We start from the raw sequence: 27,839 nt of genomic DNA, 5'->3' as shown, positions 1-27,839 counted from the left end.
TAACTTGGCTGTCTGCTCACAGATGCTGCAAAACCTGCTGTTTCTCTCTAGTCATTTCTGTTTTCGTTTCAGGAATTTATCACAAAAGAAAAGCCAATTCTTAGGAAATTCACAGCTGTAAAAACAATTTGCTTCGAGTTAATAAATGACAATAAACCCAAACTAAGATAATTACCACCATCACAATTTCATTTGTGGTTTTTGCATCATGTCTCTCTCACTTCAAAGTAAACCCTTTCTTTTGCTTAGTGAGTACAAATTGCTTCACTAGGAAAACAAACTCAATAGACGATAACGATCACATTCGCTGTCAAATTCATTTTTATACAAATTATACATCCACACCACTTCCTCAAAAAAATTACTTCCTTTATTTTTCAAATTCAGCGCATTTTGTGTAGAGCAATTCCTTGTGGATTAAAAACTCCAAATAATCTGTACCAAAGAAAGATTTGTTCCACCTTTTGAACTGAAATTAATCAAATATCACAGTGCCTTAAATGTCAATGATAAGGCAATTCTTACTTTACTAAATTATATTCTGGTTGTACAAAAATCTCTATTATAATGTTTTTGGCATGGGTCAAATTGTTAGCTTTGATGTCTGATCAGTCTAAGTCTATATAAATATTTCAATGACTTTAATCATAATATCAAGGATCTAAGGGTGAAATTACGATTGTAGCCATGATCCTACATGACTTTTAACCTACCATCAAGTCGCAAATACGGAAAACTTCGGAGTGCAAAATAGTCTTCCATAATGGTCATCAGTGATGTCATCTGGCAGAACAGTAGCACTCTGTGATTAGAAACTCGCAGTTTTGGCAAAATACGGTCCAATAATTCAAATTTTCCTGAAGCTCTATATAGGTCTGGACTAAATCAAAACAACAGAGACATCAGCATATTAAATTGCTGCATGCTTAGGCAAGTGGTATTACTTTGAATAGTCAGTCATCTGTCTGACATTTAACCTAAATAAACATCCTGTTAAGCAAACAGAGGAGTATCGAAGTTGATTAATGGCACAAAGTAAGGAAATGAAATAAGTTTGATTGCTCCAGCAAACCTAAAGCCATTTCTCTCTTCAAATATTCAACATTCTATGAACATGCTTCAAGAAAAGAATAGCAACTGTGTTATCTCAGATATTTTACTTACACTGTAAATGACACGGCATGACCTGCACAGTTACAAATATTTGGAACTTGAAACCAGTCTTCCCTAATTATTACATGATGCAGCAACAGACAAAAGCAGTAACCCTTGCTCCAAACACCACCCAAAAGACAGTTTCATTCCTGCATCTCAGAAAAGATCACAGGATTTGATCTCCATCCAGACAATAAAATAGTAGAGTTTAAAAAATTTGAAAAAAGCATATGTCTGTAAATCTTAACATGTTAAGATATTGTTTCCTTTTAAGCATTCTTTTATCTTTTCCCCACATCCCATAGGGAAAAAATAAATCAATGGGAACACAGAGAAAGTGTGGAGCCTTTTTGTCTTTCTCCATTAAACGACATGATAGGCCTAATGTTAACAATATGGAGAGTGGAGAAAAGACATCCCCCACACAGTTTTGTAGTAAACTAAAAAAGGTAGATTTGCACATATGGTATTAATGAAACAAAACAGCTTCATCTGTAATACACAAAAACATACGCTGGCTTGAATTAGCTCTCAAAATTTGGTGTTACATTATAGTTTTGTTTTACCACTTACCCAGTAATGAGTCCTCCATTATAACCCAAATGTTCAGCAAAGGATTCCTACAACAGCAAAGCAAAAATGGTCACTGCAGTATGTTAATTATTAGGGACTGAGTCACATTTATTTTAGAAACAAATAATAGTATTTGTTTTTGTAATATTAAAAAGAAGCACTTTGAAAGGAATGAAAAACATTTGTGTGCAGTTTCATCTGCTCTAATAATTGTGATACTATTAGTTAGAACGGGCAAAGTAAATGACTGTGTCACTGGTCTGTTTGATCAAAACCTAACTAAAGTAGTTTCAAAAGCACTTCATTACAATATAACAAAATATTTAACATCTAAAATTATACATTAACAAAAAGCTCCCTCACTGCACTTTTTAAAGGCAATTACAGCAAAGCCAAGTTAATGCTTTATTTACATAAATAAAGCAAGCACAGGTTTGATAAAATGCATTTTCTAACATATACAATTCCACAAGTGGATGGCCTCAGTTTGATTTATGTGCAAAATTAGACAGCAATTGTCTGGACACTGTGGGGGAGGGGAAAATGAATCTTCACTTTCCCTGCACCTCCCACATTCTCTCTCATAATCCAACATGTACCTCCCTTATTAATCAAAGGATTACAAGGGAGCATACCAAAGCCAAGGTAACACGGATATTATAAATTCAAATGCACTGATTACTTAATCCATGACAAGAAGAGACATGTACAAAGTCTGTGAAACAAATTAAAAACAGCTGGTCCAAATATAATGCATGATATTTTCAAGCCCTGCTCACTATACAATGTAGATTTGTTTAGGGCATTGGGAAAAGTCACTGATAGAGGATTTTGTTGGTCTTAATTTATTTGTATTTAAAATTATTATTTTGTATTAAGGTTATTTTCAGAACTGAGTATAGAACAACTGAAAATGTGTAGCATTAATCAAAACTAATAATTTATCACAGTAAAGGTTTACAAAGATACATTGTCATGAATAGTTCTGAGTAACTAAGGAGAAATTATTTCAATTGTAGAAAGATTACTGGCAAGAGGACAAATTGAAGGTGACTGACAGAAGACTCAGGCAACTTGAGAAAACTATATATTGTTGCGAGTTGTTGTAGTCTGCAATGGACACTCTGAGACGATGATGGAAGCAGGTTAAACAAGTACATTAAAAGAAGAGAATGAATAAATATTTGAAGGGAAAGAACACAAGATTATGTGAAAGAGCAGGAGCCTGGACTAACTGAAAATCTCTACAAAAAAAAAAGAAATGAGGCTGAATAACAAAGCAAAGAAGGATCCCATTGAATGATCTTATGTGACCTTTCAATCTATTAGTTATTGAAGCTTACATTATATTTGCCATATCTGTAATTTATTCTGGATTCAAGAAAAATGTTTAAATGCAAATTACTGCAAGTTTCAATTGTGCTTTATCAAAAATGAGTAACAGTGTGCAGATATTCTTGGTTAAATAGCATTGGGAACTTACCTCTATGTGCTGAAACATGAAGGGGTGATTGCATATTTTTCTCAGCTGCATTATGGTATTCATGAGAGTCTTAGCACCACCTTTACCCTGAAAGAAAACAATTTTTTGTAAAAGATAAACAGAACACAAGTAGAGAATCCTACAGTATGGGAGCAGGTCATTTTGCCCATTGAGTATTAACCACTAAGCCACCATACTGCCCAAACCAATAAATCTGGACTACTCCCAAGCAATTTTGAGTATACATGTGAGTATTTAGAGATCACAGTATTTAACTTAACAGGTGTAATTATCAACGTCAACCCTTTATTTGAAAAGAGGCTATTTAAATTTGGCATTGCAGAAGTTAGCTATTTTCCTCTGGAGCAACCTTTAAATACTGCACTAGAGGTACATTGAGAGCACCACATCAAACACAAATATGAACCAATAGAAAATTTATCAGAGATACAAATAAAAAGTGCTGAAATTACTAAGTAGGTCTAGCAACAATTATACGAGAGCACAGTTAACATTTCGCTCAAAACCTTTTGGAACCTTACAGGCGCTACAAGATATGCTGATTATTTCCACCATTTTCTGTTTTAATTAAGACTGTCAGCATTAACTGATGAAGGGCTTTTGCCCAAAACGCCGATTTTCCTACATCTTGGATGTTGCCTGATCTGCTGTGCTTTTCCAGCACCACACTCTCGACTCTAATCTCCAGCATCTGCAGTCTTCACTTTCGCTTAGCATTGACTCTATTTGTTTGAAAACAGTTATAGAGACGTACAGCATGGAAACAGGCGCTTTGGTCCAACCTATCCATGCTGACCAGATATCGCAACACAATCTAGTCCCACCTGCCAGCACCCAGCCCATATCCCTCCAAACCATCCAAATGCCTCTTAAATGTTGCAATTGTACCAGCCTCCACCACTTCCTCTGGCAGCTCATTCCATACACGTACCATACGCTGTGTGAAAAAGTTCGTAGGTCTCTTATATATCTTCCTCCTCTCATTCACATAATAGATAAGGGTGAGACTCAAATTTGGAATGTCAATTAACCAGAGTAATCGACTGTACATTTTAATTGTTTAGTCCTAATAGAGAAATGTCCTTAAATCTATGAGCTATGATCTAGAGTCCATTCATTCTCATGTCAACAGATGCAAAATTTGATTGTTCCTCAAAGGAGGAAAAGAATTTTCAACGCAGGGTTATCCTATGCATACTGCCTCCAGTGTAGACAACACACAGTATAGTCTCAACATTGGGCGAGAGGTCCAAGTCAAACTTTCACCTGTCTCAGACATTTGTTGTTATATACCTGAACAAGTTGATTAAAAAATCTATTAAGTTCTGTTTTAAGTTGTTCAGTTTTAAGTTATTTTGCTTTAACATTGGCTAGTTAATCAGAATGATATTTTCATTTAATGTTGCTGTGTTTAGTTCTAATGTTAAGTGCCAGGTTGGATGCAAAGTCATGTGATCCGATGGGCAACATTTTGGAATAATCTCTCTCAGTCCCTGAACCTTCTAGTTGATCTTGACCGTCCTTCATCCTGACCACCCCAGCCACTGCCAAGCCGCCCATTCTCAGAATAGGCTAAGATATAATGAGTGGTGTGCCACAGGGATCAGTGCTGGCAAGTCAACTATCGCCGAAATGACTTGGAAGGTATAGATTCATCACGACACAAAGATAAAAAGAAAATTGTGAAGAGGACATAAGGAGACTATGAAAAGATGGATAAGCTTTGTGTTACCAAGATGTGGAAAATGAATCTAATGTGGGAAAACAAGAAATTGTCCATTTTGGCTGGCAAAATAAAAAAGCACATTATCTAGATGGGAAGAGATTTTGGAGAGCTCTGAGTTGCATAGGGCTTCAGGTATTCTGACGCATGAATCACAAAAGGTAAGTTTGCAGCTACAGCCATCAATTAGGAAAGATAAGACAATACTATATTTATCACGAGAGAAACTGAATACAAGAGTAGAAAAGTTAATGTCGCAGTTATACAGGGCACTGGTGAGACCACATTTGGAGTACCGTGTGCAGTATTGGAACAACACAAGTGCATCGGAAGCACTTCAGAAAAGGTTTAATCAGATTAATACATGAGTACAAGTGGGTTGCCAGATGAGGAAAGATCGGTCAGGTTATACTTATGACTGCTGGAGATTAACAGAGTAAGAGGTGACGACTAAAACATGCAAAAATCCTGGGGAGTCTTGACAGGGACAGCATAGACAGGATGGTTCCTCTTATGAGACCATCTAGAACTCAGTGCCCCTGTTTAAAATTGGGGTCACCCATTTAAAACAAGCTCAGACTAAATGTTTTTGCTCAGAGGGCTCATGAGTCTTGGGAACACTTGCTGAAAAGGTGGTGGAAGTAGTCTTTGAATATTTTTAAGATAGAATTCACTGGGTTTGCATTAAGTGTGGGGTCAAAAGGTGATCAGGAGTAGATGGGTATGCAGATTTGAGCTCACAACCAGATGAGTAGTGGCCTACTCCTGCTTCTTGTTCGTATGTTTTTATGTCCTTAACAGAGATAGAAATATTTTATATTAAATTTTATGGTTCAATTTTTTTTTTATAAGAAAGGTCCAGAATCTAATTTCTGCTTTTACACTGGTTTTAAATGGGAAAATCTGATTTGTTTAAATGTGTTAAAATTTTTCAATAGTGTTAAGCAAGGAAGTAAAAGGTCCAAGCCATGGCAGTCAGCACTAGGGGTCAAGCCTCAAGAACCTGGATTCCACGTTCTAACAAGTTCCAGAATATCACCAAAAAAGGAGAGCTAGGTCAGTGAATGCACATTAAATGTTATATCCCACAAAGTGCACCATTGCTCTTACAATGCTTAAAACACACGTTCACTCAGCTGCCAACAATCTCTATTAAGCAATGCTCAGGCACAAATAATAGCTTCACCTCACAAAGCATTGCTGCAAGCTATATTCTGTTCTCAGCTGACATGCACTTGTGTTACTTAACCATGACAGCAACATCATTCGTACACATCGCCCCACCCTCACTCAAATAGCTCCCTTTTCTAGCAGACGGCAGTGCCACAGGTGCTAACCTGCATGGCACAGGCACATCAACATGTTTTCTTTTCTCAAGAGAGGAGACTGCGTCTGCCTCATTGGAGCACACTCTAGAGACCGCGGTCTCTGAAACCATAGGAAACAGTAATAGCTTGTACATATCCTTGGTCTCACACACCATTTTCCATCATTCAGCACGGTCTGCTGATTTCGATACCACAGTTACTGTGAACATGTTTCTCTTTACCTTCCTGCCCCCCCACCCCTCACTGCACTTGTAAACTAATCCCTTGAGCTACCACCAGGCTAGGCCATGGTGAAACAGCAAGAGGAGGAGCAAGATGACGAAAAACAAACATCACTTGACTTTGCACGAATAGACACCAGTTCAAACACTGATTGTGCATCTAAATGATGGGATAGTTTAAAGGCAGAATCGACACATAACCAATCACAGTGGCTTGGCATAGTGCACAAGAATTTGCTTGCCAGACTTCAAGGCCGTATTTAGGTCCTACCCTAGAGTACATAATTGAGCTAATTGATGGGATAGGCTACAAAAGAAATCTGATAGGTATGCGCAATGAAATGGGAGAAAGTGAGGACTGCAGATGCTGGAGATCAGAGTCGAAAAGTGTGGTGCAGGAAAAGCAGAGCAGGTCAGGCAGCATCCAAGGAGCAGGAGAATCAATGTTCCAAGCATAAGCTCTTCACCAGGAATGAGGGGATGGCCCAAGCGGACTGAGATATAAATGGGAGGGTGTGTGGGGAGGAGGTAGCTGAGGATGGGATAGGTAGGTGAAGATGAGGATGAAGATGATAGGTCAGAGAGGAGGGTGGAGCGGATAGGTGGGAAGGAAGATGGACAGGTAGGATAGGTCAAGAGGGTGGTGTCGAGTTGGAAGGTTGGATCTGGGATAAGGTGGGGGGAGGGGAAATGAGGAAACCATTGAAATCCACATTGATCATGTGTGATTGGAGGGTCCCAAGGTGGAAGATGAGGCGTTCTTCCTCCAGGTGTCAGGTTTTAAGGGTTTGGTGGTGGAGTGCACCAGCTTTTCATATGGCTTTGTGCAGTTTCTAGCCCACCCTCTCCAGCATGGCAGTGGTAGCTAAACATTTGTTTATTGATAACTGCAGAATGTTCAGCAGTATTTACAATTCCTCAGATACTGAAGAAGTCTGTGCTCACAGCAGCAAGATCTAGGTAACAGGCTTAGGCTTACAAGTGGTAAGAAAAGTTTGTGTCAGCAAGTGCCAGATAATGGTCAACTCCCACAACAGATCATCTAACTAACTCTCCTTGACATTCCAATGGCACTGCATTCCTATCACTGACATCCTATAGAAGGGTCACCATTGACTATAAACTTAACTCGATGAGCCACATAAATCATGCAGCTAAAGGGCAGAGGCAAATACTTTTCTAGGTCCCCAAAATCTATTTACCATCTAGAAGGCACAAGGCAGGAGTGCAATGGAATCTCAGTTTGCCTTGAAGGAGTTCGAACAAAACTCAAAACACGAAACACCAGCCAGGACAAAAACTGCTCCACTCACCTCTCCACAATGACGCACCATTACTGCAATGTGCATCACCTACAAGAGGTGCTACAGGAATTTGTTAAGATTTCTTTGACAGCACATTCCAAATCTCTGACTGAAACTACCTGCAAGATTATTGGCAGTAGATGCTGGCAATGCCACTGCTAAATTTCCCTTTAAGTCATACACTATCCTCATTTGGAAACCTGTAGTGTCATTCCAAACCAGCAGTGAAATGCTGAAATACCACTTAACACACTGTGCACATACCTTTGCTACACAGACTGCTGTGATTCATCCAGGCTTTTTGTAAAACTTGGAGACTCAGATATGCATTTCACTCAAGTCCCAATTTCTGCATAATTGAGGTCACACTCAAAACTCCATTGTCCATGTCCTAACTCATACCCAATCTTGTTCAACCATCAGCCCTGTAACTGATGCACTACATTAGTTCTTGGTTAAGACTGGATTTTAAATCTTTCAACCTTATTTTCAAAGCCTTTGTGTTCTTGCCCATCCCAAACTCTGCCTGGCAGCCCTGCAACCCCTTAAGACAGCTGTACCCAAAATGCCGCCTTTTCAATTGCTTCCCCAAGCATCCTAAGTTTTAAATACTCTGTCTTTTGTGGCCATTCTTTCTCTTGCCCAGATGCTAAGCTCGAGAATTCACTTGCTTATTCTCTTCAGTCCTTCTTAAAACTAACCTCTTCAGCAAGGTCAGCTGCAGTAATAGCTTCTTAAATGGCTTGATGTCAAATTTTGTTTGATAAATATTCCTATGAATTACTTTGAGATGTTTTACCAAAAAAAAAACCCACAAGTTGACGATTTATAGTGCACTACTGGAAACTTGCAGAGGGATGGCATCAGAATCAATACAGACTTTCAAAAGCAAATGGAATATATGTTTGGAATAAAACTTTTACAGAACATTGGGGAAAGAGCAAAACAGTGGCATTAATTGGATAGTTATTTCAAAGAGGCACAATCGATATGAATATCTCAAAGTTTTTTTGTATTACATATAGTCTTCAATAACTCTTTCTGCAAGCTTCATTTGTGATATTCAAAATGATCCACATGTTTTTCCCAAATCACTTTTTAAGACCTTACCTTTTTGTCTTTCTCAGAACCATCTGTAAGAAGAATTCCCTTAGCTTGCATGTGGCGGTATAGAATCTTCTGTAGAGAAGACATGTCACATTTGATGACGTACTCAACCTGAAAGTAAAATTCAATTTGTCGTTATAAAAAAAATACAAATCAAGAAGGATCTATAACAGATAGAAAACATTTGCGTTTGACGTGTTTGAGTATTACTGAAGAAAGCTTTGTCCAAGCTTTTCAGCTTGTACTGGTCAGGATCATTTTCAAGAAATACCGAATTAAAAAGGGAAAATACACATTTATTCCAAATGAGCAGCAAGTGGTCTCTGACTGATAAATACTGTCCTGTTCTGAATAGGATAACATTCCAACTTCCTTAAAGTACAAGTCCATTTCGTATAGTTTTGGCAGTGCAAAGTGTTTTTAGGTGCATGTGACAAGAAGTCTGTGCAGTGGCAGGAGACATTAGAAGGAATGGAGCTAGATGGTGATCTGTAGATTATAACGAGCAATGAAACTACAACCTTTGATTCTTTAACTCTAATCAACTTGTCTCTCCTTCAACCTCTGGGAGATGACTTAGCCAAGAAACAGATCAGCAAACTTCTAGAAATCTCATCATTAAAGCAACGTTTTTAGATTTAATTCAGACACACAACAAAAGTTTACTTCTACCTGACCAATTCTAGGTTTCTCAAAATCTTTACAGAAAATGTGATGACCTTTTCTGGTAACTGGGATTCCACTTCTTTTTTCAGCCTTCTCAGAAGGAAAGGTCGCAGCACTTTATGAAGACGACGAATTATCAATATTGTTTCCTCTTCATTCAAATCAACCTGCAAGACAAATAATCCAGAAGACATTTTGGTTTACTAATCTTCCTCAAAGACTGTATTTAATTTGGATTTCCTACAAAGTTTTACAAAGCACGCCCTAGCCTCTTCCACTTGAAGGAAAAATGCATTAACAAGGATTTACACATTACCTAGATCAATGGACATCTTGAAACTGTTATTCTGTTATATTAAAAGGATGGAGAGAGGACAGAAAGTACAGTCTAACTGTATAAAATGTATTCTTACTTCTGGGAGGTCAGATAGCTCAGCTGGCTGGACTGCAGGTTTGTAATCCAGAGTGACAAATTCCCACACTGACTGAGATTACCATGAAGATCCCACCCTCTCAATCTCACCCACATGCATGAGACTTGACGAGCTGCAGGTTAAGCCATCACCTGTAATCACTTCTATTGAGAGCGCAGACCTATGGTCTTTAGGGATTAAGACAACTTTTAGTTTAATCTTACGTCTGCAAACTAAAGTTTGAAGTTCATAATAAAGAACTCTTAAAACATTATGTGCACAAAAGTTATGAAGGATTTATCGAGTACTAAATCTTTTATTTGTTTGGATAAATGCACTATATTTCACATTAAGAACATAAACCAGAAGGTACCCAGTTTGATCCCTGGGTTTTGCTAATTTAAATATCCATTGAATTACAACAATTAGCTATCACACCCTGGCCTTAGGTGCAGGAAAGGCAAGTATGTAACTAAAACAAAACCTATTTCCAATGCCTATTCCCATAGTGGATATTGGATGAAAACAGGATCATGTTTAACTTTGATGCAACTCCTGGGAAAACAATGTCAACTTTGCGAGAGTTTATGGCTACTTGAGGGCAGCAGTAGCAGAAGCCTGACAAATCTGTAAAATTCTATTTAACACAAAGATTCAGCACTTGAGATGGCTTGGAAAGAAAAAAGGCTTATCAAATAGACTGATTAAATTTGGATTCTCTATCTGAAAGACCTCTCTAACTGAGATCATGAGATTCAGTGTTTCCCCATTACTTCCACTGCCTGAGATTTTATTAAAATTCTTCATTTTTGCACCTTAAACTATAGTAGCCACATCCTTTTACAACAAATTTATTAAACTGAAAACAGTGCAAGTATTATTTGAATAAGCTCATTGGGTCAATCTTTGCTATACCTCCAACCCCATTTCCCACTTTTAACTCCAGAAATTATACATTGCAATTGATTTCAAAGCAGCAAAGTATTTTCACTTCTGAAATCTTCAATATTCCAATGGAAGAAAAGAAACACTACATTCACCAGATATGCATTTTTCAGAATTGATATGGTTGGATTACATGCATGCTCTACATTGTGCTGAATCTTTTTGGTTATTTATATTTCTTAAAATATAAAGTTTAAAAGGTTTAAATACAACTGCAAAGCTCAAGTGGCATGATCTTTACCCTTTCTCCAGTCATTGCAAATGGAGCATTAAACCACTGTTCAAAGGTGCTGCAGCTTTTGAAGATAGTCGGCAAAAGGAAGTTCAGAAGGGCCCACAATTCAGGGAGTTTGTTCTGCAATGGAGTTCCTGTTAAAAGGACACGGCGAGGTGCGACATAGTGAGTGTTCAACACCTGCGTCAGTTTACAATGATGATTCTTCATACGATGACCCTCATCTACAATCATGTATTTCCATCGAAGCTGCAACACAGAAGAAATATCTGGTGAATCAGAACATGTGTCACAATTCTATGAAATGTTACTGAGAATGCCTAAAACGCAACATTTTCATAAATTGCAGAAGGAAAATGTTAATCTGGCTATTTTGCCTCTGACAGAAATGACCGAATGAATAAAATTATGAATTTTGTAAACAACCTTTATCCTTCATTCCTTTCCTCAAGACTCCTAGTTAATGAGACAGATAATTCTGAGACTGATTAAAACAGATGCTGAAGATCTGAAACAAAAACAAACTGGAGAAACTCAGCAGGTGTGGCAGCATCATTGGAGAGAAAGTAGAATTAAATTGAGCCCAGTTCTGAGCAAGCATCAGGCAACTCCAAATGTTAACTCTGCTTTCTCTCCATAGAAGCTGCCAGACCTGTTAACCTTATGAAAAAATTTCTGACTTGGTTTCTAGAGCTGATGCTTGGAATCTTATCATCTACCAAAGAAAATTAACTCTTTTTTTTTTACTGTTGAGGTTAAGGCTAATTTCCAAGTGTTATTGCCATTGTCATAGTGGCCCATAGATTGTTCAGGATATCCAGCCATTCATTACTGTTAGATAAAGTCTGTCAAATACGTAAAAAAAATTGATCTCACCTTAGCAAGCACATGTTTGTCCTTGATAATATATTCATAAGTGGTTAAAAGAACGTTGAATTTTCCACTGCGCAGTTGTGGAATAAATGACCGGCGGAGAGCTGGTGTACCCTTAGACAGGATGAGAATTACATTACACTAACTCTGTTGTTATTATTTACTAGTTTTTCTACTATAAGCTGTTGTTAAATTTAGAGAGAATCTGCACAATTCATACAAAATGAAATATATTTACAGCTGCAGTTATATGAAGTTATCTTGCACCAGTTTCTTTCTTTAGAAAATAACACTGATTGTTTCCAAAAGCTTTAGACAACTTTTCAGTTAAACAATTCCATTATGTTTATTCATGGCCGTTCAGTCCATATTTATCACCAGTGTCATATTCATGCTCCACCTGCTCACTGCAGAATGTAAAAGCACTGATATATAATTAGTTTTAAAATATGCCAGTGCCCAAATGAGTATATTGTTCAAAGAAATCAGAAATCCAGTTGGGGCCTTACATAAAATTAAATAAAGAAACAATATCCAGAAACAGGTTTTCCTACTCACTGGAAAATGTAAAGGAGCACATTTAACTACTTGGAAATAAATTAATATAACTGTATTAATAGAATACAGTTCTAATTAATTGAACAGTTCTGTATATTAATAGAATTAATATACAGAACTGAAAGCAGGAAAATCACAGTACACCTTCTATAACAAAGACAAGAAACAAACAAACCTTGTAGGAAATCTTCACAACAGATGGGGCCCATTTATCAAACTCATACACCCAGTTAGATAAAGTTCTAAAAGGGAAGGAGATGCTCAACTTATTACTTCACTCAAAAAAGTTATTCAATTTTTTAATATTACAAAATGTTCAACAGACACAAGCTTCAAATAACATCTCAGCAGCAAAATCATATTATCATTGTTGTAAAGTTCATGTACCACACCATCTGATTAGGCACATCAGCAAATTATCAACCAGATACAAAAACAAAAATTGCTGGAGAAAATCAGCAGGTCTGGCAGCATTTGTGGACAGAAACCAGATTCACAATAAGTCCAGTGACCCTTCTTCAGAACTTTTGTGTTTCAGATCTCCAGGCATTCAGAGTTCTTTGTGTTATTTTAGTGACTAATTACAGCAAATCAGATTTGATGTACAAGAGCAAACTTTGAAAGTTGGACTCAAAAAAAAAAGCATGGGAGATTTAAGTTTTATGCAAAACGTTTAGCTTGAAAAAACTAAATTTTTTTACAAAATATCTGAGTTTTCTAAAAAAAAATGTTAAGGGCAAACAAGGTTCACTTGTGGAAAAAAAATGTGTGCTTAACAACACATGACAGCTGCAGTCACAAAAGCAACCTGCTTTATATTTTTGTTAACAACAGTATTACAAAATCCAAAGTTTGTAAAGCTATACATCAATTTGTCATGTGTCATGTGTGGTATGTTAAGGTAATGCTTATCTTAACAACTGTACAACTTTATGTCGCGAAAGTGAGTTATGCCTTCCTAGAGTTAAGGTACAGAAATTCTTACTATAAAATGTATCTATGATAAAGTTTGTATAAAGTTCCTCTGCTTTGTTTGGGCAATGTTTTGTGCAAGAATCAGAAACAGCACCCTCAATTGTTCCAAATTATGAAGTTTCACCTAATTAAGGAAATCATTTTAATAATTCCTTAAGTTATACAGCCCCATGAATTAACAGAAAAAGTTATTCAGAGTTAATTTGAAAATAATTTGTAGTATTTGCGGGTATGGAGAAGATTTGTAGTTCAGGTTGAGGTTCTGGCTGTAAGTTTGCTTGCTGAGCTGGAAGGTTAGTTTTCAGACATTTCGTCACCGTACTACATATAAGTGAGCCTCCGGTGAAGTGCTGGTGCTATGGCTCGCTTTCTATTTGTGTGTTTTGTGTTTCCTTGGGTTGGTGATGTCATTTCCCATGTTGATGGTGTCATTTCCTGTTCTTTTTCTGAGGCTCTTTTTCTCAAACAAGCAGATAAAACACACCCAAAAACCCTAGCCTCTCTCCCCTTAGACAGATGAGGAAGGACACCACTTTGGCTGGGACAAGCCAAACAAACAGAGACATGCACAAGAATTCCTAGAAACGTGGTATTCCAACCAGAATGCTATCAACCAGCACATCAATTTGGATCCCATCTATCACCCTCTGAGAAAAAGAACAGGAAATGACATCACCAACCCAAGGAAACATAAATAGAAAACAGGCCATAACACCAGTGCTTCACTGGAGTCTCACTGATAATGTTACCTAGTATGGTGATGAATCGTCTGAAAATGAACCTTCCAGCTCAGCAAGCAAACTTACATCCAGCATTTGTTATATTTCTATGAAAATAGTTCTGCAAGGATTATACAAAGTCTTTAGCAACAGTCATTTTACATCAATACGAGAAGTTAATATTAAAGCATGAAATATTTTTATTTAACTTTACATGGTAATCATCTATTTTCTTTATAATGTCATGTACATAGTCAGAACCTCTTCTTCCACCAAGTGTAAGCTAAAGTGATACAATCAGCTTCTGGTTAAAATGTGACCGCAATGATATCCAATAGCTGTCTGGGTGATGGCTGCGTGTCACGTGGAGCTGGCTCTACTTTTTCATGTCTGAGATGGTCATTTGGCACTTCCGTGGCAAAAAGGTTAGCTGCCTTTTAGAAGTCCAAGTCTGAAAATTATAATTGGATGAACTATGGTGTATGTTCTTAATAATCAGCAGAATTATGAATATAGTTGAGGGCTGCAGCATCATGAGCAAACACTCTCCCCGATCAGAGAGAAGATCTAGCATCCATGTTGAGATCAAAGTTATGAAGAGAGATTCTGACAGGACCCAAAGTGAACATCAAAACAAAATGCTTACAGGTGGGTAAGTGCTGCATTGCAGCTGTACTGAAAACTTTATTAATGACTGGAAAGTGGCAGAAGGGGCAGTAATTTGACAGATTAGATTCATCCTAGATTTTGTGGTTAGGGAGAATGTTTTATATTTTTGGGTGGATGCCAATGTTTTGGTTGAGATGCAACAGGCTGACTACGGGAACAAATAATTCTGGAACTCCGATCTCCATAGTAGTTGGTTCAATCTGTCAATTCAGCCCAAAGTCAGAGACAAGTAATTACTTTCTAGTATTTAATTAGAAATGTAGGTAAACATAGTCATAACAGGACTGCAATTGCACAAACAGTAAAACAAAGATGTGACATGTAAAAACTGCAGATGCTGGAAATTTCTAGAGAAATTCTGCAGGTGTGACAGCATCTAAGTCCAGTGAAAATAACTATTGTGCATTTTTTCCTCTGCAACACTGGGGATTACACTCCATACACTCCATTTCACTGTACACAAAATTATATGAATTATAATAAAAAATTGTAAGTTTACGTTTTATAGCCAGCAACTTCAAACAAAGAGATGATAACCATTGCCCTTGACCAAATTAGGTCATAGTTAGAAAATAACGTACAGTTTTGTTGTTGTAGTGAAGTGACCAGTTCCACAAGGCAGAGGGCAAGTGGCTTAAAGTAGGTCATTCCCCACAGTAATCAAGTACAACTCGTGACCAACTAATCAAAAATATAAAATCAGTTCACACTTAGACCAAAATAAACACCCACAGCACAATACTTTTATCAGACTTACGAGAGGGGTACAATAATGAGATAAGGTCCATTTAGTCTCTTGTGTTCCATCAGATAGGTGATGAGTGCAATAGTCTGGATTGTCTTTCCAAGTCCCATCTCATCAGCCAGAATTCCATTCAGATTGTTATTGTAAAGAGAAACCAGCCACTCAAGCCCTTGAAGCTAAAATTTGTGATAAAAAAAAACGTACTTATGGTACAAAATTTTATAAGTTAACATTTCAACTTTGACCATATACATTATACTTACATGGTAGTTTAAAACTACCATCGTGAACTTTACAAGGGTTATACCCAAGCTCATACATACAGATTTAGAATTGCAAAGCTGTTTGTAAACCTTAACCAATGAAATTCACAGAATGCAGTTTGTTTCTTGGGCATTGAGAATTTGTTTTAAACTAATCTAAAAACGTAGATGAAGTAGGGCAAAATTTCCTTGGCCCATCTCATCGATGACAAAATAATGAATTCTTTCAAGTTTTCCTTTGTCAAGACTCCTGGAAGTAGCAGTATACAGCCTCTCTCCACCAAGATCTGGATGACATTTAAAGGCTGCAGACCTTTGTTAACATCATAAAGCCAATGCCATACAAGCTAGATTAATATATAACGATAATAATAACTGTAATTTCACCTCCGCTTAACTGAGATTCTATAGTTTAGATTGGGAAAACCTGGTTAAAATATGCTTTAACATAGATGGATTCTTGATCAGTAGAAGAAATCAAGGGGAAAGGACAGGAAAGTAGACATGAAGAGTGCTGTCGGATCAGCCATTATTCTGGTGAATGGCAGAGCTGACTCGAGGGGCTGAATGGCCTACTCCTGTCCCTATTTCTTATGGTCAAAATAGAGGGATTCAACATCCTTACACATCACACTATAAATGTTTGCAATATATTCTATAATTTAGATCTTAAAAACAACCTATCTATGGGGTCACTTCAAGTTAATTACCTCTAAGACATAAAACAATACTTTAGTGTTATATATATTTATTGGAAGTAATAAGATGGTATACACAGTTCTGAAATAAATAATATTATACTGCTGAGTACTGTTCCTCAATATTCACCCCCTTGTTAATACTGACATCTGTTGTATCATAATGTCATCACACACAGGGATGGCACGGTGACTCAGTGGTTAGCACTGCTTCCTCACAGCGCCAGGGACCCGGGTTCGATTCCATCCTCAGGCAACTTTGTGTGGAGTTTGCACATTCTCCCAGTGTCTGTGTGGGTTTCCTCCGGGTTCCTCCACAGTCCAAAGACGTGCAGGTTAGATGAATCGGCCATGCTCGGTTGCCCATAGTATTCAGGGATATGTAGGTTAGGTGCATTAGTTCGGGATAAATATAGACAAATAGGGTAGGGGAAAGGGTCTCGGTGGATTACTCTTCAGAGGGTCAGTGTGAACGTGTTGGGCTAAATGGCCTGTTTCCACAAACTAGGGATTCTATAAAAAAATGTAACCCCTGTACAATAGCCATTTCTATCCTTTTTGAATAGTCATTGTTGACACAATGGCCTAAACAGTAAAGACTGAGACTATTCCAGCTTGCAAGAGGCATTTATCCACTTGCTTAAACATTTAATTTTAAGTGAGGAACAGAATATTACTGCTGAGTTTCATCCTTCAAAGTAATGCATATTTAATTTATTCAGAGGGGGATAAAAAACACTAAATCAAAAACTATTACCATAATGACTTGCTGAAACTATTCAAACATAATGGCTCAGAAATTCCAATGGGGAAATAGCTGTTACAGCAGTGTGGACTGGAATTCAGCATCAGGATTACATGGAAATCCAGATGCAGTTGTTTCCATGGAATTACTTAGCAAATGGAAACTTCCTTCCGACAATCTAGGATGTGGAACCCTTCAAAAAAATGTACAACTCGGAGTTACATTCAGAGATTTCAGATTATTCTGATTTAAGCTTAATTGATAACTCAGGAAAGGTTAGAGGATTGAAAATCTGCTTTAACACCTGGGTAACTATTAAACTAGATCCCTACCTGACCCCTGTCCTCCATTAATCCCCTTCTCAACACACCAACCCTGACCATCAGACTTGTCATGTGACTCTGCACTGCACATGATACAAATTTACCACCACAGGCCAGCCCCTTGTCAGAGATCAGACAACCCACAATGTAACTCTTCAATCTACCCTAATCCCGCACTCCCTGTCTTACTGCCACTCCTAGCCAACACCCATAAGGCCTATTCCTGTTCCTATTTAGTATGCTCTTTCGGCCCCTCAAGGCTGCTCCTCCATTCAATAGGATCATGGTCGATCCCACACTCGTGTCCAGTTTCCTGTCCTTTTCTCTACCATTCTGGATTCCCCCAACTGATCAATAATCTATCTCAGCCTTAAAAGGTACACAAGGACTCTATTCCTATTATGAGTGGCACGGTGGCTCAGTGGTTAGCACTGCTGCCTCACAGCACCAGGATCCCAGGTTCAATTCCAGCCTCGGTCGACAGTCTGTGTGGAGTTTGTGCATTCTCCCAGTGCCTGTGTGGGTTTCCTCCGGATGGTCCGGTTTCCTCCCACAGTCCAAAAATGTGCAGGGCAGGTGAATTGGCCATACTAAAATTGTCCATAGTATTAGGTGCATTAGTCAGAGGGAAATAGGACTGGGTGGGTAACTCTTCGGAGGGTCGGTGTGGACATGTTGTGCCAAAGGGCCTGTTTCTACACTGTAGGGAATCTAATCAAATCTATCTCTATGGCAAGGAGTTCCAAAGACACTCAATTCTCAGACAGAAGAAATTTCTCCTCATTTCACTCTTAAAATGGTATCCCTCCACTGGCAAACTTCCTCACATATTTTCTGTAGTTTTCAAAGTGACAAAGAACCTTTGAAATAACAGAATAGGGTATCTGATGATAAAAAAAAGGCATGATTTTCACACTGATCCACTCCACAGCTGGCTGCAAACATTCCTGGAGAATTCTTTGCTGCCAAGGAATGAAAATCTTCTGGCCAGGAAATTTGAGGGCAGAACTGATCAAAATGCAAACGTCTATTCTTTTGTTCCATTAGGATTGGCAATAGGTTTACTGATCCAGACTGGAAAATCTGATCCTTTGAATATTCTCATCTCTGCACTTACCTGGTACTGTTTAAGTGATCCATTGATCAACAAAGCTGATTGCTTCTCTACCCTTTCCGTGACAGCATGTGCCACTGCATAATATGACTGTGAACCTTTCATTCCAGCTCGCATGCTGTACTCATCATCAACATCTTGTTTAGCACATCTAAAATCAAAAAGATAACAATCATACCTGCCCATTTATGCAAAATAGCCCTTGAAACAAGACAGTTATCTACTTATTGGAAAATCCAGAACTAGTGTTCTTCCTCAAGTGAAACAGAGCAAATGCTACTTCTACAGAATGTCGATGTAGCCGTTTGTAATCCTGTGTAATTTTCTCATTACTCTTCAAAAGATGGAGGTTCCAAGTAACACTACTATTTCACTGGCTCCAAGCAAGTTGCCTTCCCACTGATCTCTCAAAAACTGACACAGTGCCATACTGAAAAAGTATGGTCCTAGTGAAGCCACCAGGATAGTGGACTGTGGAATTCTAGAGCCAAAGTTTGCAAACAGAAATTTTAATTAGCCAGGAACAAACTTTTAATTTCTTAATTCTATCTATTAACTATTCCTTACAGATTGTAGTAAAAGGCAATAGTGGTAGAGCAGAGAGAAGGAAATAATTTTATTTTTATGTAACAATACAACAGGCTCTTCCAAACTCACCTCTCAACTAGCAACTCCGAAGAAATCCTTCAGAAGTATATCAAATTATGCTCAGATTAATATCAGAAGTACAGAACAAAATCTTGCCTTTAAAAAAGCATCGCAAAAGTCAGATGTAAAATATGAGAGGAATTTAAACAATAGATTGAAGATTTTCAAATAGAGCTCTCAGGGCACCAGGAACCAACATGAAATGACAGGAATCCCAGGTGAACAGGACCTGGGCAACGGAGTTTCAGATGAGTTGATTTTACACAGAAGGGTGAATGAGAGATTGAGCAGGAACAATAGGTTAGTTGTTAAAAATCAGGTACTGACAAATGCACAAATAATAGTTTTAGTGGTAAATGTTTTAGGACAAGGGCAGAAAGCAGCAGTATGTGTGTTAGAGATGTATGACGTGGAATTTCATGGTCAGATCAGAGGGCTGGTCCATCAGGGATAAAACAATTAACAACTCCTCCATGGCAATTTCTGAGAAATCAGATGGGATGTAATCCTGATCAGGGACTTACTTGATGACTTTTTGGGCTCCACAGATCTTGTGAAATGACTGTATCACCACTCACCCCTGAAATCCTGCAGTAGTATAAATGCACTGTACCCAAGATATGGTGGCGATCCATCAGAGGCAGGATCGTTCTCCAGTATCTTCTGTGCAACTGGGATTGGCGGCCACTGCAGAACAAAGGTTGTGGCCTACCAGTGGAACCTAAGAGATGCAAGTAGGGTGGTTTTGCCAGGCCCTTACAAGGAAGCACTTGAGTGAGCAAGGAGGGGAAATTAGGGACCAATTTGTAACACAAAGATAGTTCTCTGTGACCATTCAATTCCACTGGCTGGTATTGACATTATACAAGGAATGCCCAGTGAGGAGGGATAACCCCACTTGGTCAGGCACTAGATCTAACAGCCAGGGCTCCACTTGACCTGACTCTCGACTTATTATTGGTTAAAATATTAGATAATGTATAACCGCAAGCAAAAGCAACTGGGCAGGGAAGCCATCCTTAAGCCTTTCAGCACTGAACTACATTGCAGGGAGTCTGGAAGGCAATGAGGTTTCTGATTTGATCTTTACATCTGATCACACGGCTCTTGCTCCCACCTCCAGGCATGAGGCCATTAGCTTCCAAATCCCTGGACAGAATTTAAAATTGGGATTAAATAGGAAAGTGCTACTGCAACATTCTGGGTAAGCCCAACATTGTTGAGGAGGATAGAATCAAAGCCAAGATTTAAGTTTGTGCCAGACGGCAAAATTGATTTCTTGGATGCTTCCTGGAGCATTAAGCGTCTGTGGAGCTACCATGATCAGCAGGGTTGTGCTAACTTCTCCAGTGTCAGGATGAAAAGCCCCACATCCCAAAATATCCTGCTCTTGCAGTTAAGACTGAAATAATGTGGCAAAAGGGTCTCAGTCTGATAAAGTAAACCTTTTCAGACACTGAAGGATTTATAGATAAAGCTAATTTTCCTGCGGGGCATTTAATGCAGTACAGGAGGTCTTAGTGATGCTTGCAACTTCACACTTCCACCACTCGATGGCACTTACATTCGACAGACACACTCACACTGATAAGTTGTACCTATTATGAAGAACAATGCAAGCATTGCTTTGTTTTCCTTAGGTGTTTGACAATTTTTGGTCCTGTTAACTTCTTGCTATTTTAGACATTTTCTCTTACTTCAGGTGCAATTATTGGCTTCTTTTAAAATTATCACATTTGAGCTAAATGGTCGTCGTTATGATGGAAAAAGGATTTAGGATCTTATTTGAATTAAAATGGTCATGATAGATAGGAAGTACAAGTGGATATGTTCTAGTTAATAAAACATTTGACTTTGTTGTGTTTAGATGCAGACTCAAATTGCAAGTTTCCCTGTAGCAATTCCTTGAAAATTAAACTTGTAATCCAAGATCAAATATTTTAATACATACTCAATTATCTGCTTCGCAAAGAAGTCAGATACATCTTCAATATTAGGAACGATAATCTTCTTTTCTTCACTATCAGGTGCAACTGGGGCTTCTTCATCTTCCTCCTCAAAAACAAAAATCCAACAAGCCTTACACTTGAACAAACAATGCATGGAGACATTACATCAATGGGAATATTTTTTGCCTCAGTGCACTAGCACTGGGATGAAACAAACAAAGGACATACTGAAGAATTACATCATAAATACAGAATTCATAAAACAGTCAACCAGGAGTCTTTATGTTCATTTAACAATAAACTCGAACACAAAGTAATAGAACACATTTAACTTAATAGGTTGCAGAATTTTATTAAAATAAAACACAGTGGAGCTCCGATGCAATATGATGTGACATTACAGCTTTCAGATAAACAATGTCCTATCCAGAAATCCTTGCTCTCATGCCAGATATTCACAAAGAAAAATACCAATCAGCCAAGGTTGACTTCTCATGCGGCATGCAAGTGGCTTATGTATTGCCAGAAAAAGCCTATATGCCAGTTCATCATTCAATTAAGATATTGGCTGACCTGAATCTCAATCTCATCCATCGAACTTTCACAACAGGGGAAATCCCATGCCTGACAAAATTATTAAAACTCTTTGAGGTGGTAACAAGCAGGATAGAGAGACATCTCTGAGAAGATACTGAAAACAAGAAATGCTGGCGATCACAGCAGGTCAGGCAGCATCCATGGAGAGAAAGCAAGCTAACGTTTTGAGTCTAGCTGACTCTTCAGCAGGTACCCCACATTAGGCTACTGAATAAGTGCTCATGGTGTTGGAGACGGAATAAAACAAAGAACTGCGGATGCTGGAGATTTGAAACAAAAAAAACTATGGGAGAAACCACTGATGCCTAGTTCGGATGAAGAGTGACCTGACTCGAACCATGAACTCTGCTTTCTCCCTACAAATGCTGCCAGACTTGCTGAGTTAATCCAGCAATTTCTGTTTTTGTAATAGAAGACAGGAGTTGGTATAAGGGAGGCACTTTCAAGATAGCAACTTGTAACCTGGAGTGCCACAGTAATCCGTGCTGGGGCCACAGTTATTGACTATATATATTAATGACTTAGATGAGGAAAATGAATGTAAAACAGCCACCTTGAGAATGAAACAAGACTAAGTGGGTCAGCAAGTGTTGAGGATGACAGTGTCTGTAAAGGGATGTAGACAGGGATGCTAAAATGAATAGGCAAATAGACTTGGCAGATGGAATAAAATGTGGGAAATAGACTGACACGGAGAACAGAGAAGCTGAATATTATTTAAATGAAGAAACACTGCAATGAGATTTGGAAGACCTCATGTGTAAATCACAAGAAGCCAGCATATAAATTCAGTAGGTAATAAGGACATCAAAAGGAACATTGGCCTCCCTTACAAAGGGAATGGACTAGAATGGTAGGAAGAGTTGCTGAAACTACACAAGGCACTATTCAGACCACAGCTGGAATATAGTGAACAGTTTTAGCTCCCTTATCGAGACAAGATATATTGGCAGTGAATGCAGTCCAGAGAAGGTTTACTACGTTTTGATCTGAGTATGGAGGGATTGTCTAATGAGGAGAGGTTGAACAGCTTGGACCTGTATTCCCTGGAGTTCAGAAAGATGAGAAACAACCTTTCTGAAACATACAAGATTTTTAGGGACTTGACAGGTTCGATACGGAAAGATTGTTTCCCTTTGTGACAGTGTCTGGGACCAGAGGGCATAATCACAGAATAAGGGATTGCCTATTTAAAATAGAGATGGAGAAGAATTTCTTCTGAGGACAGTGAATCTGTGGAATTCTTTACCATGAGGACTGGCAAGCTGTGTTAAGTCTACTCAAAGCTGACTTTTAATCAGCAAGGGAAGCAAGGGTTACGGGAAAAAATATACAAGAATTTAGTGTTGAGGATGATCAGCTTAACCATGATCTAACTGAATGATGAAGTGGACTCAGTGGAGTTGAATGGCTTTATTCTGCTCTTATCTCGGTTGGTAACTTTGCTCCATATTCTTTGATTTTTAAGAATATCAAGGAAAAAATAACTCCCAAATATTTAAAATTTCCAATAAATCTCACAACTACAGCCATTTGTAGGTCAGCTCTTCAAAATTCAAATTTACAAATAACTATCTTTTGTTTTTGTGTTGATATGTTTTCAATATCATTTTAGACACAAGCACAAAGTAATATTCCTCATCAATATTTTTTACGTAATACCAAATATGTTTGTGATCCATAAATAGGGAAATAAGGATGGTGAAAAAGAAATCAACAAAATTTTGTTGATGAGCTTTTGAAAAGCCAGTGGGAAAACATACTTAAATTTGATTATAACTGGAAATTGAACAAGACAGATCAATCCAGGATAAGCACGTTCCACAGGTTTCCAAAAGCATACAAACTTTCAACAGGGGAAAAAAAAAGAGATCTGCCTGAATAGACATGAAGGACAATAATCAATCAACTTATCCCATTTAGTGATGTATCGGTTTTCAGAAGAATTTGGGAAAGAGTTTCCATTTTGGGCTAAAAACAGTGCTGGTTTGATTAAGTTTTATTTAGGCTACCCTCAAACTCACTGAACATCATTAAACATAAAAGCTGCAATCTAATAAGCGAATTGGACATACTTTAAAAGTTGTATTTTGTTTTCAATATTGCTTTCAAAATTCCACAATACATTTGAGTGGGTTAACATGCTGCAGTTTAATGCAACTGAAAATGGATTTGTCATAAGCCATATCACTCAATATTTGTATTAGTACATTAACGATAAAAATAAACATTTTTAAGAGCCTTCTGGATATTCAATATAATTAGTCAAAATGCCAAATGGTGATTACTTCTTCTTAGGCAAGTGACCAGTTTTAATGGCAGAGCAAGCATTTAACACCTTTATTTTGAAGAAGGAAATCAGTCTCAAAAGATTGCAGAAAATCTAATTATGCTGGATGCAATTAACACAAAAAAGCTTGCAACGTTTTCCATTGGTTACACTAATTTCAAGTGAATTACATCAAAGAAACCAGCAAAACCCCAGGCCAGTAAGTAGAAGTACTAGAAAGATAAGGTCACAGCAGTGCTTTGTCATCCAAGTAAATTAAGTCCTGTCTTCCAGTAAGTTTTGATGCACAAGTCAAGATAACTGCTCCTCAATTTAAACAGCACTGAGAATGGGAGCTTTGAGAATATTTGTAGCTCAGGTTGAGGTTCTGGATGTAAGTTTGATCGCTGAACTGGAAGGTTCATTTTCAGATGTTTTCTCACCATACTGGGTAACATCTTCAATGAGCCTCCGAATGAAGCACTGGTGATGTAGCCCACTTTCTATTTATATGTTTATATATAACTTAAGGAAACTCAAACATATAAATAGAAAGCGGGCTGTACCACCAGTGCTTTATTCGGAGGCTCACTGAAGATGTTACCGAGTATGGTGACGAAACGTCTGAAAACTAACCTCCCAGCTCAGCGAGCAAACCTACATCCAGCATTGAGAATCTTCTGGTCACTGGTTCAACATGCTTTATAAAACCACCATCTGAAACCATCTTCAGCCGATACTGTTACTTCTAATCGTACTTAACCTCAAAATTGGTGAGCAGCCGGAAAATAAATCCTGAGTAATAGAAGTCACAGTTGTTAACAGTTGTTAAAGAGGCCTTGGAGAAGTAAAAGTGGGCCTTCTGTAGCATATTGCTTTATCTAAAAAAGATTATTTTGGATTTTTTCAAATGAAAGGACTACATTAATTGTGCATAAAAGAGATCTTCTAATCTCACAATTGAACAGACTGCCCTAAGCAAGTCTTTGGGTTTTTTCCATTCATGTATATGATGTGTAAATCACTGGCGAGGCCAGCATTAATTACCCATCCCCAACTGTCCTCAAGATAGTGGTGTTGATCTTATTCTTGAGCCACTTGTGGTGTCAGTATTGTTTGGGAGGTCCCAATAACAGTGAATGCCAAAAAACATTCCGAAGGCATCAAAGAAAAACCAACACGCACTGGGATCTATCCTCACATATAAGTGTCAAAATAAGCTAAAAGCAAATTTTTCTCAAAAAAAAGATTAACTACCAGCCAAATGGAAAAGCTTGAAACCATAATATGAACACTTTCAGCAACGATACTAATAAATGTCACTAACAATAGGTTTACAATAAAAAAATTGAACTTTGACATCAACCAGCTTGGAATAGTCTAACAATGAAAACCTGGAAAGCACTACAATTACTCTCAGCATTCTAGATCTAGGAGGGAAACAGGTTCCTATTTGTGACGGTTATGTAGTAATCCCTGCTATTCATTCAGGTTTGTGGCTGCAAGTGGAGAACAGATCAGCTTTTATCATGACATCTTCCAAATTAAATAGTTTATTGATGCCAATACAAAGACTCTCAGAGGGATCGTGGTGATTTGAGAGAGGTATTTCTAAGCAAATGAATCTCAAGAAGTTCATACTAATCAGAAGAGAGGGGAAAGACTTCCAAAAGAGAAGACCAAAAAGCTAATATATGTCAAAAATTAAAATAAAGCACATACCTCCTCTTCATACTCTGATCCACTCTCCTCACTGTCTGATCTTGGAGCTACTTCATACCTAAGGAGGTTAAAAGTCATGAGGTTATCATTAGTATTAAAATATTCAACATAACTAATTGTATACCACTTCAAATGCAAATCCTGACAAAGCTTACAAAAATGAAGATGAGTTATGGATAACCTGAACAACAGCCTTTGGTTTTCTTTTCAAAGCATAAAAACAGCTTTTGATTTTTTTTTGCCCACACTTATAATCAAAAGGAGGGGAGCTACTTTGTTTACTAGTTTAAATACGTTCTGGAACTAAATGTATCACAATAAATTGGGCCATTTTTTGACACAAATCCTATTCATATTTGTTTACATTTCTCTGTGGTGAGAAATAATTGAGAGGCTGAATTTTCCCATTTTCGGTAAAATCACTTGTGTGAGATTCATGGTGACTGGTTGGTCACAACCCATGGTGACTTTTTTCATACAATCTCTGCTCTTCAGCTTAAATCACCTGGCTTCTTTAGCACCTATCCCATGGGATCATGTTGCAGGAGAAGCAGAGGTGCTCACTCCTGCTGCAACTTTCACACCGTTAGTGCATGTTTAAGCTCCAGCTGGATACCACTTCAGATACTGAAAGCCAGCAAGTTATCCCAAAGGAAAGATCCAGAAAAGCAGATGAGCTCCTTGATTTGTCAACAGGGTTGTAGAGGTAGTAACAGATTAGACAGTGGGGTGAACCAGTGCTGACCAGCAAAGGAAACCATAACACGAGGCTTAGCCAACGGAGACAAGGAGAGCAGAGTGAAATGCAAATTCACACTAACCCAGCCACTACACTCTCATCTCACCAAGGCTCACAGACTACAACTTTCAGTATTACATGAATCATGTCCACCGAACTCACCAACTCAAATTACTCACCATTCCTGCTCTCTGTGCCTCCGACTCACTAACTACACTACCTCTTCTCTTCACTACAAACTGTTCCTTGATCAGCTTCCACTATATTCAAATGGCCCACTCCCTCATGTTGCCATAGCTCCCCAACTGACACAGCCATTATCACTGGACTGGTTTTTATTTGCAGGCCTTATTCTTGATGAAGGGCTTTTGCCCGAAACGTTAATTTTCCTACTCCTCAGATGCTGCCTGACCTGCTGTGCTTTTCCAGAAACACACTCTTCGACTCTAGTCTCCAGCATCTGCAGTCCTTACTTTTGCCTGGTTTGTATTTGACCTGCAAGGTGCGATCTTGGCCCAATTCCTAGACTTCAAAAACATAGATCCCAGACTCTGATATGACCAAGGGCCCGAATGACTGTGGCCAACCACTCCTGGGCTGAAATCAGATGGGTCTCCTATCAGAATGTGTCAGTCCACCTGCCTGACTATAATCCCCCTTAAATCTCACTAAGCAAGGCTTCCCTTTGACTTTCAGACATGCTAACTTGCTTGAGTTACATGCAGTGTGCTTTAAGTGTAAAGAACAGTGCCACACAGCAGCACGCCCATACCCTTGACAGTTCAATGTCGTGTGTGACAATCTGCCTGCCTCTCGTTAAAATGTGAAACAAGCTTCAGAGGGTCTTGGCCTCCAAGTAACCTCCCTTATTTAAATTTAATGCCCTTGCTTCAGAATGAACTACCTCTCTTTCATACTTAATTTGAAATTCCACAAAAAGACATGACCGTCTCTCACTAGTATCCTCACATACGGATGAGGAAGGACACTACTTTGACTGGGACAATACATCCATCCTGTTCCAGACAAGCCAAACAAAGACATGCACGAGAATTCCTA

The 27,839-nt window shown here is 38.2% G+C and overlaps 1 protein-coding gene across 3 annotated transcripts in view; it reads right to left on the bottom strand.

Annotated features, from left to right (window-relative positions):
• Positions 1–27,839, bottom strand: part of LOC122564005 (SWI/SNF related BAF chromatin remodeling complex subunit ATPase 2) — a 131,306-nt gene that overhangs the window by 47,294 nt on the left and 56,173 nt on the right. For all 3 annotated transcript variants that reach the window (XM_043718430.2, XM_043718458.2, XM_043718440.2), the window contains exons 13-24: positions 26,042–26,099; positions 21,456–21,559; positions 18,860–19,007; positions 15,726–15,889; positions 12,781–12,847; positions 12,051–12,161; positions 11,181–11,423; positions 9,635–9,748; positions 8,919–9,026; positions 3,212–3,298; positions 1,729–1,775; positions 714–880 (exon numbers count right to left, since the gene is read on the bottom strand). In XM_043718430.2, the coding sequence (XP_043574365.1) occupies positions 714–880; positions 1,729–1,775; positions 3,212–3,298; positions 8,919–9,026; positions 9,635–9,748; positions 11,181–11,423; positions 12,051–12,161; positions 12,781–12,847; positions 15,726–15,889; positions 18,860–19,007; positions 21,456–21,559; positions 26,042–26,099 (1,418 nt within the window). The remainder of the gene's footprint in view (positions 1–713; positions 881–1,728; positions 1,776–3,211; positions 3,299–8,918; positions 9,027–9,634; positions 9,749–11,180; positions 11,424–12,050; positions 12,162–12,780; positions 12,848–15,725; positions 15,890–18,859; positions 19,008–21,455; positions 21,560–26,041; positions 26,100–27,839) is intronic.

The sequence above is a fragment of the Chiloscyllium plagiosum genome, unplaced genomic scaffold (genome assembly GCF_037043375.1).
Source record: "Chiloscyllium plagiosum isolate Xiang-an unplaced genomic scaffold, Cpla_swu_hap1 HiC_scaffold_2, whole genome shotgun sequence".
Classification (NCBI taxonomy): Eukaryota; Metazoa; Chordata; class Chondrichthyes; order Orectolobiformes; family Hemiscylliidae; genus Chiloscyllium; species Chiloscyllium plagiosum.
This window is presented reverse-complemented; position numbering and strand designations above follow the sequence as displayed.